This window comes from Ornithorhynchus anatinus, chromosome 5 (assembly GCF_004115215.2).
Source record: "Ornithorhynchus anatinus isolate Pmale09 chromosome 5, mOrnAna1.pri.v4, whole genome shotgun sequence".
NCBI classification, from domain to species: domain Eukaryota; kingdom Metazoa; phylum Chordata; class Mammalia; order Monotremata; family Ornithorhynchidae; genus Ornithorhynchus; species Ornithorhynchus anatinus.
In genome coordinates, this window is record NC_041732.1 from 8,481,077 (window position 1) to 8,495,385 (window position 14,309).

At 45.4% G+C, this 14,309-nt stretch overlaps 1 protein-coding gene across 2 annotated transcripts in view; it reads left to right on the forward strand.

Moving 5' to 3' along the window:
- The window catches only part of CORO2B (coronin 2B), a 158,851-nt gene that overhangs the window by 112,784 nt on the left and 31,758 nt on the right, over nt 1–14,309 (forward strand). For both annotated transcript variants that reach the window (XM_029066205.2, XM_001515981.6), the window contains exon 3: nt 9,968–10,084. In XM_029066205.2, the coding sequence (XP_028922038.1) occupies nt 9,968–10,084 (117 nt within the window). The remainder of the gene's footprint in view (nt 1–9,967; nt 10,085–14,309) is intronic.

Below are 14,309 nucleotides of genomic sequence, written 5' to 3' on the forward strand. Positions count from 1 at the left end.
GTCCAGGCCTGTCAATTTCTCCATGAAATAGTCTCCCTGTTCTGGGTGAAATCCCTGAAGGAAAAACTGATCTGTTGGGGCCTCTCCGTCGTGACCTTTCCTCAAGTGAAATGCTCCTTGGATGGGCGGGGAGGTTGAGGTGGCGGGGAACGTCTCCCATCCTTCAGTAGGCACGTGTCTCCATTGGGAAGAGGGTTTCCTCGTAGACAGGGAACACTGGGTAGGAGCCCTAGGATCTGCAGTTGGATTTGCTTCCTTTATTCACCCCACCATCAGCCCCACAGCACTTACATCCATATCCATAATTTCTTTCTTTCTATTAATGTCTGTCTCCCCCTCTAAACTGCATGCTCATGGTGGACAGGGGAGGTGTATACCAACTCTGTTGTACTCTCCTAAGTACTTAGAAGAGTGCTCTGCACACAGTAAGCGCTCAATAAGTACGATTGATTGATTGATTGCCAAACCATGTCCCTCATCTTCTTTCTCCACAGCCTTCCTAGAATCACTTCCTCCAAGAAGCGTTTCTTGATTAATCACCGACTTGGGACATGTGACCCTTTCAGCCACCTTAGCTTTCAAGAGGCCCTGCCACTGGCCTGATGTGTGACTTTGGGCAAATACCTTGACTCTTCTTATCTCAGTTTCCTTGTCTGTAAAATTATTATTATTGTGATTATTAATAATATTAATAATAGTACTGTGTCAAGCACTGTTCTAAGCACTGGGGTAGATACAAGCTAATCAGGTTGGACACAGTCTCTGTCCCACATAGGGCTCACAATCTTATTCCCCATTTTACAGATGAGATCACTGAGGCACAGCAGCATGGCTCAATGAAAAGAGCCTGGGCTTGGGAGTCAGGTCATGAGTTCTAATCCCGGCTCTGCCGCTTGCCCCCTGTGTGACATTGGGCAAGTCACTTAACTTCTCTGTGCCTCAGTTACCTCATCTGTAAAATGGGGATTAAAACTGTGAGCCCCATGTGGGACTACCTGATCACCTTGTATCCCCAGGCGCTTAGAACAGAGCTTGGCACATAGTAAGCGCTTAACTAATACCACCATTTTTAAAATCACACAGCAGACAAATGGCAAAGCTGGAACTAGAACCCAAGTTCTTCTGACTAGGCCATACTGCTTGGGAGAATCCAATACAACAGAATCAGCAGACACATTCCCTGCCCACAACGAGTTTACAGTCTAAAGAAATCTAAATTCTCTCCCTTACTGGGCTTATTGCAATGTTCAGCACAGACTAAGCGCTCAATAAACACCAATGATTGATTGACTGAGTTCCCTATTCATTGTGGATACATTTCTTTCTCTCCTCATTATTACCACCTTCCCCTCCTCCAAAAAATAAGGCCTCTAATTTTTAGGTCCCACCATTAAATTTAGGCATTAAAGGAACAGAGATACAATGTGGCCTAGTGGAAAGAGTCCAGGCCTGGGAGTCAGAGGACCTGTGTTCTAATCCCAGCTCTTCCATGTCTGCCTTGTGATCTTGGCCAAGCCACTTCACTTCTCTGTGCCTCAGTTTCCTCTTCTGTCAAATGGAGGTTAGAAATACCTGTTCTCGCTCTCCCCCTTAAATTGTGAGTCCCACGTTCACCAGCATTCAACCGGATTATTTTACAGCTACCGTAGCGCTTAGCACAAAGCTCAGCACGTAGTAAACACGTAATAAGCACCACAGTTATTATGAACAGCAAATTCCCAGTGGCTGAGATCAGTCATTGAAGTAAAAATGATGTGGGTGCCATATGGTAGGGGGATTTGAGTCCATATGTCCCATTGAAAACATGCAGCCTAGTTAAGCCCTGCCCTGGGCCCTGCAATTGGAGGGGGTTGGGGGAAGGGGGGAGGGAGGGGGTGTCCCCCTTCATAGACTGGGGAGGAGCCTCCAGAAACTATTCTCTCTCCTCCTGGAGTTGGCAGGGACAGTGCAGAAAGAAAAACCCCTCCACTAAAATTAAAAACCAAATCCTCCATCCGGCCCTGTCTGCCTGCTGCCTTTCCCCAGGTTTCAGCCCTAATGACGTCATACGACAATTTAAGATGGTGGCGGGAGGCGGGAGGGAGGGTGCCATAGCCCATTTGCCCATTTGTTGTTTCATCTGAAACGTTCTCTGCCTTAAGTAAGCCAACCCCCGGCCCTCCAAGATGGTAGGAGAGCAGGGCAGCCCCAGATTCCTGGATTTAAGATGATCCTCTCTCCCTGTCCTAATGCCCAAGCCAGCTTGGCTTTGTATCTGGTAAGCCCCACTGTCCTACTTTCCATCTCCCCCGCCCCCACCCCATTTTCCCCACACCCTAGCCTGGCTCATTCGTAAACGCTAAGCTGACGAACCTAGATGTCCACCGATTAAAAGCTCTGGGAAAGGGTTCAGTGGCTGGCCTGAGCAGAAGGGGCTTGGAGGAAGAGATGGGTGGTGGTGGTGTATGACAGGAGGTTGGCATTTGGGCCTTTGGGCAGGATTATTATTATTAGTAGTAGTAGTGTCATTATCACTATTCGTTTAATTTATGGTATTTGTAGAAGTTTTGTGGCCTAGTGGGTAGAATTCGGGCCTGGGAGTCAGAGGTCCTGGGTTCCAATCCCAGCTCTGCCAACTGTCTGCTGTGTGACTTTGGGCAAGTCACTTCATTTTTCTGGGCCTGATTCCTCACTTGTAAAAATAGAGATTAAATCCTCCTCCTTCCTAGATTGCAAGCACTATATGGGTCAGAGACTGTGTCCAAATTGATAACCTTGTAGATACCCCAGGGCTTATAACAGTGTTTGGCGCATAGTAGGAGCTTAACAACATTATTACTACTATTATTATTATTATTACTATGTGCCAGGCATTGTACTAAGTGCTGGGATAGGTACAAGCTAATCAGGTTGGACACAGTCCCTGTCCCACATGGGGCTCAGAGTTTTAATCTACATTTTACAGATGAGGGAACTGAGGCCCAGAGACGTGAAGTAACTTGCCCATGGTCACACAGCAGGCAAGTGGTGAAGTTGGGAGTAGAACCCAAGTCCTTCTGACTCCCAGCCTGTGTCCCTTGGCTCCCAGTTGTTAAGCCGTCTGCCTGCACAAGGCTGTCTGGGGGGCCGAAGATGGAGATTATACCATCTTGGCTGCTTTTTTCCCTCACCTTGGCAGGGACCGCCGAGGCAGTTCATCCACACCACTCCCCCTCCCTCTGCCCAGCTCGATTTCATAACCAAAGCCACCGATCTTGTCACACGGGGCAGGGGGCGGGGGTGCTCGGGATAAAATCAACAGCTCACGGGGCAGATTACCCTGTACTAAATCCTCAGGTCACATTACCGTCGATCCCAGAGCAATCTGAGGGAGGGAAGGGAAAGGGAGGGGAAGGGGACAGAGGCAGCGGAGATGATCCAGGATTCCCAGCTGCCTCCCACCCCCCAAGGGAGACCATCCCATTACCCCCAGGTCTGAGTGGGTCAGTTGATCTGAGTGGGTTTGGGCGGTGGTCCTCACCATCACAGAGCATTCTCAAGCACGTGGCTTCTAATAATAATTATGGAAGATTGTAAACTTGTTGTGGGTAGAGAAGGTGTCTGCTTATTGTTGTATTGTACTCACCCAAGCTTTTAGTACATTGCTGTGCACACAGTGAATAATAAATATGATTGATTGAATGAATGAATATTTATTAAGGTTTACTACGTGCCAGGGAGTGTATTAAGGGCTTGGGGGAATACAAGCAAATAGTGTTGGACACAGCCCCTCTCCCAAATCGGGCTCACAGTCTTAATCCCCATTTTACAGATGAGTTAACTGAGGCCCAGGGAAGTGAAGTGATTTGCCCAAGATCACACAGAAGATAAGTAGTGGAGCTGGGATTAGAACCTATGACCTTCTGACTCCCAGGCCCATGCTCTATCCAACTAGGCCAGGCTGCTTCTGTCCTAAAGAAATCACAGGGCCGGGGATGTCACCTCCCAGCATTCATTCAATCGTATTTATTGAGCACTTACTGTGGGCAGAGCACTGTACTAAGCACTTAGAAGAGTACGATACAACAGAGTTGATTACTGCTACTACTCTATTAATCGTCTCAGCGATTTTGATGTAACTGGTTTTATAGACTTAAAAATATTCAGTGGCTTGATTTCTCCTTGAATGGAGGAGGGCTGTCGGGATGGTGATAATGATGATAATGTTAACCTTCTCACTGTAACCTATCTTGTCTATCTCGATGCTGACCTCTCGCCCACATAATAATAATAATGGTGGTATTTATTAAGCGCTTACTACGTGCGAAGCACTGTTCTAAGTGCTGGGGGGATACAGGGTGATCAGATTGTCCCACGTGGGGCTCACAGTTTTAATCCCCATTTTACAGATGAGGTATCTGAGGCACAGAGAAGTTAAGTGACTTGCCCACAGTCACACACAGTCACAGTCACACAGCTGACAAGTGGTAGAGCCAGGAGTCGAACCTATGACCTCTGACTCCGAAGCCCAGGCTCTTTCCACTGAGGCACGCTGCTTGGCGATGTAGGAGCCCACATCCTACCTCTGGCCTGTAACGCCCTCCCTCCTATCTGACGGACAATTACTCTCTCGGACTTGAAAGTCTTATTGAAGGCCCACCTCCTCTAAGAGGTCTTCCCTGACTAAGCCCTTCTTTCCTCTTCTCCCTCTCCCTTCTGTCTCCCTGACTTGCTTCCTTCATTCATCCCCTCATCCCACGCCCACAGTGCTTATGTTCAGATCTGTAATTTATTTATAATCCATGGATTGATGGATTACCAAGTGTGTATTATGTGCAGAGCACCGGGAGACAATATTGAGATGGGAATTAGACATGACCCATTATGCAGGTCATGCAGAAGGCAAGAGGCAGAGCCAGGATTAGAACCCAAGTCCCCTGATGCTTAGGCCGAGGCTCTTTCCTTTAGACCGCGCGCTGCTTCCCTCCGAATTGTAAATCACTATATACAAAGATGCTTCGTGGCTTTGTGTGTTGAAGTGCTAAGATGGTAGTGGGGAAAATGGGATCCCGGGGGCGGGGGAGAGGAAAATACCTTCGGGGAAAGCTTTAAAGGGGTAAGAGTTTAAGATGCTTAAGAACCTTGGGCCTCTTGGATTCCTAGGTCAGTCAGTCAATTGCATTTACTGAGCGCTTACTGTATGCAGAGCACTGTTCTAAGTGCTGGGGAAGAGTACAATATAACAATATAACAGTCACATTCCCTGCCCCCCCAACCCCCTCCCAACCCCCCTCACCCCGAGCTTGCGGTGTAGATGGGGAGACAGACATTATTAGAAATAAATGAAATGGCAGATATGTACATAAATACCGTGGGGCTGGGAGGGGGACATGAATAAAGGGAGCAAGTCAAGGTGACGCCGAAGAGAATGGGAGAAGAGGAAAAGAGGGCTTAGGGAAGGTCTCCATCTTTGGCATGGAACCGACTGCTGACAGGACATGAAATATTTACAGAACTCTGACCAGTCTGACCTACTTCCTTACTACCTCCCTCGACCTTAATGAGCATTACATCTTCTTTGGCTGGGCTCAAGAAACCCAGTAATAATAATGGTATTTGTTAAACGTTTACTATGTGCCAAGCACTGCTCTAAAAGCTGGAAGAAACTTGAAACTGATAGGTTTGAGGGAAACAAACTCTGAGTCTTCAATCTTAGCTAGTGAAATAAAACTATAAGGTCTGATTTAGGAAAACGAGAGGACTAGAAACCAAAGTTCCTTGTAAGAGAGGAATGAAAAGCTGTTTGCAAATCCCTCTACAGGGAGAGGTCCCTGATGGAAAATCATTGCAAATCCCTCTACAGGGAGAGGTCCCTGATGGAAAATCACGACTTAAACCAAGAGGAATCTGTTTTAATCGATCAACCCAGCTAGGGGTGGGGGGGAGTTATAATAATAATAATAATTATAGTAATTCTCTAGCACTTACTGCAAGTTGGGCACTGTACTAAGCGCTGGGGTGGATACTAAGTGAATCGGGTTGGACCCACTCCCTGTCCCTCATGGCACAGTCGTTCATTCATTCAATCAATCATATTTATTGAGCACTTACTGTGTGCAGAGCACTATACTAAGCACTTGGAAAGTACAATTCAGCAACAAATAGAGATAATCCCTGCCCACAACGGACTCACAGCCTAGAAGGGACACAGTCACAATCTTAATCCCCAGTTTACAGCTGAGGTAACCAAGGCACAGAGAAGTGAAGTGACTTGCCTAGGGCCACAGAGCAGACAAGTGGCAGAGCCAGAATTAGAACCCATGATTTCTGACTCCCAATATAGTAGTCATAGTAGTCATATTAAGCACCTAGGGTGTGCAAAGTACTGTACTAAGCACTGGGTAATAATACTCAAGTGAGAACTAGACGCAATCCCTAGCCACCCACTGGGCTCACAATCTAAGAATAAAAGAGAGAGAGAGGGTCGGGGACAGACAGATACTGAGGAAAGATGAAAGGAGATACCAAAACAACATAAAAGGCAACGAAGATGACAAGCAGCATGGCTTAGTGGAAAGAGCCCAGGCTTGGGAGTCAGAGATCGTAGGTTCTAATTTCAGCTCTGCCACTTGTCAGCTGTGTGACCTTGGGCAAGTCACTTCACTTCTCTGCGCCTCAGTTACCTCATCTGAAAATGGGGATGAAGACTGTGAGCCCCACATGGGACTACCTGATTACTTTGTATTACTTAGTACCATGCTCTGCACATAGTAAACTCTCAATAAATATGATTGATTGATTGATATTGGCCTCTGCTGATGAGTCAGTTTTGATTTTCACCAAGGGTGGATGAGATGGGGGGCCATTATAGAAAATACCTAATTCTCCTCATGTGCCTTCTATTTATTTTTTTGGTAAAGGTTTTTTAATTGTTTTAATTAGCCCTATTCGGGTGAGGCCCGTAATTTTTTAATCATTTGGTTTACAATTATTATGTTTCTTTGACTAATCCGAACGTGTGGAATAAGACCACAGAACCTCCCACCATCTTTCCCTTTGCCTTTGATCGCATTGGCAGTGGGGAAAATATTTCAAAATATATTAGGAGTCTGTTCTGTATGAAAAGGCTATTCTTCCATGAAGGCCAGGCCTTTTTTTTTTTCCTTTTTGAACCAGTTCTCTTGATGTTTAATAACCCCTCTCTTCCTTTGACTATCCTACAGAGTCTAGAGCTGAAAACTATCATGAGCTGATTCACCTAGTCTATTGATAAATCCAGCTGTATTTAGAATATTGGTGGGTCTGTTGAATATCATCAGCCTTGATGATGAATTTTTTTTCTTGCCAAATAGCGGGTTAAGGGCAATCTAAAGTTTGCATCAGAAGGCAGGGAGAAGTCAGGGAGAAAGATTTTTATAACACTCTTCCAGTATGTGACAAGCTATTTATATTCTACTCTCTGAAGCACTTAGTACAGTGCTCTGCACACAGGAAGCATTCAATAAATATGATTGATTTATTGGAGGGTATTTCCATACTCTCCTACTTAAGCAATGATTTATTCAATCCTTCTTTCCATTTTCTTGTAATCACCGGTTGTATCTACCTTTCTCCTCCTAACTAAATAACATTATGCCCGTAGATCTCCCCTTTTATAGCATAAACTCCACAAGGGCATGTATCATTTCCATGGCTATGTTTGTGGCTATGTTCATATCTACACGTGTGCTTTCGACTCTAAGCCATGAGGAGCCTGAAATTGTGCTCCCTTAGCCACAGCTCCTTATTGTCTTTTGTTTTTATTTTGTGTATAATGTCTATTTCTTCTCATCTTTGATGACTGCTTAGTGTTTTTATGTTTCACTGCTTTTGATGCGTCTGTCTTGATACCCCTATTCAACTTACATTCTTAAACTGTGATCCCCATTAGGGACAGTTTCCAAATCTAATTTTCATCTGGGTGTTCTATCCCAGCACTTAGTACAGTGCTCTGCACATAGTAAGTGCTTTTTTAGTGGCATTTAAGTACTCACTGTGAGCTAGGCGCCGTACTAAGCGTTGGGGTAGATACAAGCTAATCAGGTAGGACACAGTCTGTGTCCCATGTGGGGCTCACATTTTAATCCCCATTTTACAGAGGAGGTCACTGAGGCACAGAGAAGTTAAGTACCATGCCCAAAGTCACAAGCAGACAAGTGGCAGAGCTGGGATTAGAACCCAGGTCCTCCGACTCCCAGGGCTGTGATCTTTCCACTAGGCCATGCCGTTTAACACTCAACACATACAAACATGTAACACGTACTGTTTCTACTAATTCTACTATTTTTTACTCCTTTTGTACTCTCCCAGTGCTTTTTTGCAGAGCTCTGAACCCAGCAGGCGCTCAATAAATAGTAAAGTTGTCTTTTAGTTTGAAGGTGACGTTGGCAAAGGAGATTCATCCTTGAGTTTGATCCGTCAATCAACCAATAGCATTTACTGAGTGCTTACTGTGTGCAGAGCACTGTACTAAGCTCTTGGGAAAGTACTTGTGGTCAGGGAATGAGTCTATCAACTCTGTTATATTGTACTCCCAAGCACTCAAGGACAGTGCCCCGCACAGAGCAAACTCTTAATAAATACAATTGATCGATCGATTGATTGATTGGTAAGGTTCAACAGAGCTGGAAGACACATTCCCTGTCCACAAGGAGCTCACAGTCTAGAGGAGGAGACGGACATTATTATAAATAAATAAATCATGGATATGGACATAAGTGCTGTGGGGTTGGAGGAGGGGTGAATAGAGGGAGCAAATCAGGGCAACCAAGAAGGGAGTGGGAAAAGAGGAAACGAGGGGGAGTTTGAGTGTTTTGGTAAGAGAATTGATTGCACTCTTTATTCATGAGGCTACAGTAATGCCTCGTTTCTGGCTTTTTGGTATTGGGGTTCAGCTACTGGAGGTCAAGAGGGGAAATGTATGGGTGGGTCCAACTGCCATTAGGTGGTGACAATTTGTGCTGAGTCTCCATTGGGGTCAGAATGCAGGTCTGGCTGTACCACTGACCTGGCCCAGTGTGCCTTGCTTCATCTTTGGGGCAACGTGGAGACCAAGGACCTTGGGCAAGTCACTGCGCTTTTCTGTGCCTCAGTTTCTTCATCTGTAAAATGGGGATTAAATCCTACTCCCCTCTTCTTTTCTTTTTTAATGATATTTGTTAAGCACTTACTTTGTATCAAACACTGTTCTCACCACGGGGATAGGTACAGGTCATTTAGGTCATACGCAGTCCTTGTTTAGCATGGGGCTAACAGACTAAGTAAGAAGAAGAACAGGATATTGAATCCCCATTTTACAGCTGAGGAAACTGAGTCCCAGGGAAGTGCAGTGATTTGCCCAGGGTCACACAGCAAGCAATTGGAAGAACTGGGATTAGAACCCAGTTCCTTTTGACTCCCAGGCCCGTGTTCTCTCCACTACACTGCTTCACTTGACTCCTGTGTGACCTTGGGCTAGACGTTGACTTCTCTGGGCATCTGTTTCCTCTTCTGCAAAATGGGAATAATATTCCTGATTCCTCTCCCTCTTAGAGTGAACCTTGTGTGGAGGCAGAAATCATATCAGAACTGATTATTTCCCATCTGCCCGGTGCTGAACTGAGGGATTGGCACATAGTAAGACCCTGATAAATACTATTTTAAAAAAGGAATCTTCCATGGAGAGTGAGCAGCAGTGTGGCGTAATGGATAGAACGTGGGTCTGGGAGTCAGAAGGTCATGGGTTCTAATTCCAGCTCCGTCACTTGTCAGCTGTGTGACTTTGGGCAAGTCACCTAACTTCTCTGTGCCTCAGTTACCTCATCTATAAAATGGGGATTAAGACTGTGAGCCCTACGGGGGCAACCTGATGACCTTGTTTCCCCCCCACAGTGCTTAGAACAGTGCTTTGCACCTAGTAAGTACTTAACAAATGCCATAATTATATTATTAATATTTTTAGCAGTGCTAATTCTGAATTTCTTCTCTGCAGACAGGGAGGATTGAGCCAAATTACCCTAAAGTCTGTGGTCACCAGGGCAACGTGCTTGATATCAAGTGGAATCCTTTCATCGAAAATGTCATTGCATCGTGCTCAGAAGACACGTCGGTGAGTGCTGAAACAATTTGCCTTGGCTACTCAGTGATGATCATTGTTGAAAAAAATAAAACTAAGAGCTGGTTCGGAACTACTGGTCATCTCTCTAATGGGATGAGATGGGCCAGCTAAGTTCAGAGCTAACTGCTTAGTGCAGTGCTCTGCACCCCAGGAAGCCCTCAATAAATACATTGATTGACTGATCAGTAGGTGGTCCAGCATACTTTTGGTCTAATTGCTTTTCCTTGGCTGATTGAGCCCCTGTAGCAATAATACTGTAAGCCCGTCAAACGGCAGGGACTGTCTCTATCTGTTGCCGACTTGTTCATTCCAAGTGCTTAGTACAGTGCTCTGCACATAGTAAGCGCTCAATAAATACTATTGAATGAATAATAATTGTGGTATTTGTTAAGCCCTTACCATGTGCCAGGCTCTATACTAAGCGTTGGGCACTGTACTAAGTGCTGGAGGGAGAAGAGGTTCACCCAATCCTTTTTTTAAGACCTTGATGACTTGACTTGTCCTCTATCACACTTTCCCAAGGATGTAGCAAATCTGAAGTATGGGCAGGGAACAAGCCTGCTAATTCCCTTGTGCCCTCCCAAGGGTTTAGTACAATGCTCCTTACACAGTAAGCACTCAGTAAATACCAATGACAGATTGATTGATTGGACTGTAAACTCACTGTGGGTACACGACCATTTACACATCAATGGTGAGGGGAGGGCGGGTAGAGGAAATAAGGTCTTAGGGCTTAATTTACTGATGACTTGGAGCTCAAGCAATCAGTGATATTTATTGAGCGCTTACTAGATGCAAAACACTGTACAAAGTGCTTGGAGAGTAAACTCTAACGGAGTTGATAATAGACCTTACAGTCCCCGGGTGGAAACCTGGGGGGATCTGGTTTTAAGGTCTGCGTTGCTAATGAACGGCTCTAGATTCTGCTGACTACAGAGGACTTGGCTTGGAGGGGACTGAACCCAGCTAACTCTGTGCTTAGTACAGTGCTGTGCACACAGTAAGCACTCAATAAATACGACGGAGTGGCTGTGAGCTGCAGCATTCCCAGAGGCGGTGTCCGGCCAACCGCTGTCCAGAAGCAGCCTGCTTTATTGGAGCTTCTGAACCAACCAAGTTTCCTGACCCAGTTTTTCAAATTTCTGGTCAAGGGTTAAACAGAAAGACAATTATTAACTTCCAGGGTTTTGTTCCCAGCTTCCCCATGGGGAAGCAGAGAAAAGTGAAGCAGTGTGGCCTACTGGAAAGAGCACGGGCCTGGGAGTCAGAAAGACCTGGGTTCCAACCCCGGCTCCTCCACATCTCTGCTCTGTACCTTGGTCAAGTGTCTTCAATTTTCTGTGCCTCAGTTCCCTCATCTGTATAATGAGAATTAAGACTGAGCCCCATGAGGGACAGGGGTTGTGTCCAACCTGATTAACTTGTATCTATCTCAGCGCTTAGAACAGTGCCTGGCACATAGCAAGTGCTTAACAAATACCACAATTATTATTATTAAATACCTTAAAAAAAAGTGCCTTCCAAAGTCCACCAGGCCGGTATTAGGGGATGATATAGCTCTGGGAAAATTAGGTTAATTCCTACTCAATCAATCAAGCAATCAATGAATCATGGCCCATTCATTCATTCATTCAATCATATTTATTGACCACTTAATGTGTAAAGAGCACTGTACTAAGAGCTTGGAAAGTACAATTGAGCAACAAAGAGAGGCAATCCCTGCCCACAATGGGCTCAGAGTCTAGAAGGGGGGAGACAGACATCAAAACAAGTAAAAAGGTATTAATATAAATAAATAGTGGATAGTGCATGGGCCTGGTGGATAGAGCAGGACCCTGAAGTTAAAAGGACCTGCGTTCTAATCCCAGCTCCTCCACTAGTCTGCCTCATGACCTTGGGCAAATCAGCTAAATTCTCTGCGCCTGTTACCTCATCTGTAAAATGAGGATTAAGATTGTGAACCCTAAGTGGGACAGGGGCTGTCCCAATTATCTTGTATCTACTCCAGAGCTTAGTACAGGGTCTGGGACATAGTAAGTGCCTAAAAATACTATTACTACTACTACTAATTATAGTGGTTTTTGTTAAATGCTTACTATGTGCCAGGCACTGTACTAAGTGCTGCGGTGGATACAAGCAAATCAGGTGGACACAGTCCCAATCCCCATTTTAAATATGAGGTAACTGAGGCCCAGAGAAGTGAAGTGACTTGCCCAAGGTCACACAGGAGACAGGGGGCGGAGTTGGGATTAGAACCCAGAACCTCGACTCCCAGGCCCGTGCTGTAGCCACTGCACCATGCTGCTTCTAATTATTACTACAATTCCTATTGTTACTACAATGACTAATTATTATCACTATTATTAATATTAAGCACTTATTGTGTGCAGAGCCCTGTACTAAGCGCTTGGGAGAGCCACACTGATTCCGGGTTCCAGGGCCTCCACCTCCAGCCGTGGACTCTTTGACAAAATAGGACTAGATTGCAGAGTTGCACAACTACCCAGCTACACAGCTGCCCGCTAAGCCCCGAGCTGCCTTTCTGGAGGTGGAAGAGAAACCTCTGGCAAAATCCAGAAGAGCTCTGGATTGCTTTTCTCCTTAGACCTCGATCAATCATCCTCAGAGTGCTGAGTGCGCTGCAGAATTATACCAAGCCTAGCCAAACCCTCCATGGGCTCACATGTTAACAAGATGAAAGGGACCTGTTTTGACTCCCTGCCCTGCCCCCTCTTGTGTTTTTGTGCAGTAGGATGATAAAGGGCTGGGGTTGGTGGCCTTCAGAGGAAAAGGATGGTTACAAAATAATGGATCCACTCCCAGGTTAAACGGTGAAATTAAAAAGGCCTCAAATTAATTTCTGAAGTCGCTGAAATGTCTCTCTTCCCTGCCTCTGAATGGGAAAGTGGGAGAGAAGCGAGCTTTTCAAGCACTCTCTCTAGTATCTGTAAAATATTACAGAACTTCCTCTAGACACTAAGCCCTGTGGGCCGGGAACATCAGTCAGTAAATCCAGTGCACCACACTGACACCTAGAGAAGCAACGTGGCTCAGTGGAAAGAGCACGGGCTTGGGAGTCAGAGGTCATGGGTTCGAATCCCAGCTCTGCCACTTGTCAGCTGTGTGACTGTGGGCAAGTCACTTTACTTCTCTGTGCCTCAGTTACCTCATCTGTAAAATGGGGATGAAGACTGTGAGCCCCACGTGGGACAACCTGATTACCCTATATCTACCCCAGCGCTTAGAACAGTGCTCTGCACATAATAAGTGCTTAACAAATACCAACATTATTAATAATCCCATATGTATGTCTTAATTACAAAGTCACACACAGCACAGAAGTGGCGGATCCAGGATTAGAACCCAGGTCCTTCAGACTCCCAGCCCTGTGTTCTATTCACTAGAGGGCTTATTAACTTCTTACTCTTTGCGAGGCAGTGTACTAAGCATTGGGGAAGATTCAAACCAATCAGGTTGGACACTGTCCATGTCCCACTTCGGGCTCATAGTCTTAATCCCTACTCTCCCCAGTGGCTGTGGGGAGAACCCAGGAGACACTCCCCACCCCTCACCATTCCCTGACGAGCTCATGGTGGAATCAGGAAGACCTGGATTATAGTCCCGGCTCCATCACTTGCTTGCTGTGTGACCTTGAGCAAGTCACTACACTTCTCTTGGCCTCAGTTTCCTTTGTTAAATGGGGATTCAATGCCTGTTCTCCCTCTTTTTCATACTGAGCTCCATGTGGATCAGGAACTGGACATCTAACCTGATCACCTTGTATTGACGGCACAAAATAATCGTATTTATTGAGCACTTACTGTGTACAGAGCATTGTACTAAGCACTTGAGAGAGTACGGTACAACAGAATTAGCAGTCAAATTCCCTGTCCATAAGAACTTTATGGTCTAGAGCGGAAGACAGACATTTATATGAGTAAATAAGTCATTTATAATATTTAATTCTAACATATGTACATAAGTGCTGTAGTATTGAGAGTGGGGCGAATATCAAATGCCCAGAGATCACAGATGGAAGATAATAAGTACTTCACATATACCACAATTATTATACCTCCCCCAACAGACTGTAAACTCATTGTGGGCAGGGAATGTATCCGTTGATTGTTCTATTATACTCCCCCAAGCCATTAGTACAGTGCTCTACAGACAGTAAGCACTCGATAAGTACGATTGATTGATTGAATGAATTAAT